Raw genomic sequence first — 2929 nt, forward strand, 5'->3', positions numbered from 1 at the left:
AGGTGCTGAAGTATCACTGAAATAATAGCCAATTGAGGGGCTGACGGGAAGAAAAAGAGGAGAGAATGAAAAAATTAATAACATAATGAACATAATAGAATTATTAATAAAACTTATTAGCTTAATTAGATTAAAATAACAATTATTATTTATTTATTTTTAGTTCTAAGAAACCTATTAAGTGATAGGGCATTTTAGCCTTCTTGGTACTTTTATTCAAAAAAAAAATGTTTGGCCTGGCGCCGGAAGAGAAGACGGCCCCCCTCTCTCGGCCCGGCCATCTTGTGGGAAGAGCTGAAGCAGGCGCTCTTGGCTCAGCGCGGGCCGCTGCAATCCGTGGAGGAACGCGCCGCCGAGCCACCATCATGCCTGGGCACTTACAGGAAGGCTTCGGCTGCGTGGTCACCAACCGATTCGACCAGTTATTTGACGAAGAATCAGACCCCTTCGAGGTGTTGAAGGCAGCAGAGAACAAGAAAAAAGAAGCCGGCGGGGGCGGCGTTGGGGGCCCTGGGGCCAAGAGCGCAGCTCAGGCCGCAGCCCAGACAAACTCCAACGTGGCGGGCAAACAGCTGCGTAAAGAGTCCCAGAAAGACCGCAAGAACCCGCTGCCCCCCAACGTCGGCGTGGTTGACAAGAAGGAGGAGACGCAGCCGCCCGTGGCGCTTAAGAAAGAAGGAATAAGACACGTTGGAAGAAGACCTGATCAACAACTTCAGGGTGAAGGGAAGATAATTGATAGCAGACCAGAAAGGCGACCACCTCGTGAAAGACGATTCGAAAAGCCTTGAAGAAAAGGGTGAATGAGGAGAATTTTCAGTTGATAGACCGATTATTGACCGGCCTATCCGAGGCCGTGGTGGTCTTGGAAGAGGTCGAGGAGGTCGTGGACGAGGAATGGGCCAGGGAGATGGCTTTGATTCTCGTGGCAAACGTGAATTTGATAGGCGTAGTGGAAGTGATAGATCTTCTTTTTCACATTACAGTGGCCTGAAGCATGAGGACAAGCGTGGAGGTAGCAGATCTCACAACTGGGGAACTGTCAAAGATGAATTAACAGAGTCCCCCAAATACATTCAGAAACCAATATCTTATAATTGCAGTGACTTGGAGCAATCAAATGTGACCGAGGCAATCAAATGTCACCTGAAGGTGAAGAACATCCAGTTGTGGACACTGAAAATAAGGAGAATGAAGTTGAAGAAGTAAAGGAGGAAGGCCCAAAAGAAATGACTTTGGATGAGTGGAAGGCTATTCAAAACAAGGACCGGGCAAAAGTAGAATTTAATATCAGAAAACCAAATGAAGGTGCTGATGGGCAGTGGAAGAAGGGATTTGTTCTTCATAAGTCAAAGAGTGAAGAGGCTCATGCTGAAGACTCGGTTATGGATCACCATTTCCGGAAGCCAGCAAATGATATAACATCTCAGCTGGAGATCAATTTTGGAGACCTTGGCCGCCCAGGACGTGGTGGCAGGGGAGGACGAGGCGGCCGTGGGCGTGGTGGACGTCCAAACCGTGGCATCAGGACTGACAAGTCAAGTGCTTCTGCTCCTGATGTGGATGACCCAGAGGCATTCCCAGCTCTGGCTTAACTGGATGCCATAAGACAACCCTGGTTCCTTGTGGACCCTCTTCTTTGAGGCTTGCATGCTTAAGGATCCCAAACGACGAAGAAATTAAAAAAAAAAAAAAAAGACTGTCATTCATACCATTCACACCTAAAGACTGAATTTTATCTGTTTTGAAAATGAACTTCTCCTGCTACACAGAAGTAACAATATGGTAGTCAGTTTTGTATTTAGGAAATGTATTGGTAGTGGGGATGTTTTCATAATTTTCAGAGATTATGCATTCTTCATGAATACTTTTGTATTGCTGCTTGCAAATATGCATTTCCAAACTTGAAATATAGGTGTGAACAGTGTGTACCAGTTTAAAGCTTTCACTTCATTTGTGTTTTTTAATTAAGGATTTAGATGTTCCCCCTATTACAAACTGGTTTTAAATATTGGACATAATAGCAGTTTTAATACCTGCTTTGCATTTTCACACATGGTCAACTGGGACATGTAAACTTTGATTGTCAAATTTTATGCTGTGTGGAATACTAACTACTTTATGTATTTTAACTTAGTTTTAATATTTTCATTTCTGGGAATAAGGTCTTTTTTCACTTCTCATGATAGCTGTTATATATGCTAAATCTTTATATACAGAAATATCAGTACTTGAACAAATTCATAGCACATTGGTTTATTAACCCTTGCTCCTGCATGGTTCATTAGGTTCAATTTATAATTGATTCACAATTTCAATTACATTTACTTTTAAAATATGTCACTTTCCCATTTTAAAAACCAATCTAGACACCTTACTGGTGAAAGTTGTTTAAGCTACTTATTGTTGATAGACACATACTGTCAAGTGAAGTAGTTTTATGGGTGTTGGGTTTTTCCTCCTCCAGTAGGGTGGGTGGAACAAGTTAATTTGGCTAATGCATAATATTTAAACTGCTCTGTAAAGTAAGTGGCCGCTCAGTATGATTTGTATGTGTGAAAGGTCCCAAATCAAAATTGTACATCCATAATCAACCCTTCAACCCTTGTTCTAAAGAAACCAAAGGGCACTGGTTAGTATGGTAAGGGAGGAGGTATGTTAATTTTTGGAATTTGGAAAGCAGACAGCTTTACTTTATAAGGTTGGAACAGCAGCACCATCCATGAAATACAAACCAAAAATTTTACTGTTTCTGAATTTCCTATATTGCTATTCATTTTGGTCTTAAGTTGATAGATTCCACAGAAGGTGATAAGTATCTTTTACCTCTTCCTGCATTAGAAAATTAGGTTAATAATGGATTTCTTGATCGAGAGCATCACCACTGACTAAAACGTACATGGAGAGAATAATCAATAAACAGGCTTTC

At 41.7% G+C, this 2929-nt stretch overlaps 1 protein-coding gene across 1 annotated transcript; it reads left to right on the forward strand.

The window, feature by feature from the left end:
* Positions 1-266: 266 nt before the first annotated feature.
* On the forward strand, positions 267-2114 carry LOC118894988 (plasminogen activator inhibitor 1 RNA-binding protein-like). Its single transcript, XM_036851830.1, is given in 3 exon segments — positions 267-787; positions 789-1134; positions 1137-2114. Coding segments are annotated over 3 exon segments (1227 nt in total). The 5' UTR covers positions 267-365; the 3' UTR covers positions 1596-2114.
* Positions 2115-2929: the final 815 nt, after the last annotated feature.

Source organism: Balaenoptera musculus, chromosome 4 (assembly GCF_009873245.2).
Source record: "Balaenoptera musculus isolate JJ_BM4_2016_0621 chromosome 4, mBalMus1.pri.v3, whole genome shotgun sequence".
Taxonomy (NCBI): domain Eukaryota; kingdom Metazoa; phylum Chordata; class Mammalia; order Artiodactyla; family Balaenopteridae; genus Balaenoptera; species Balaenoptera musculus.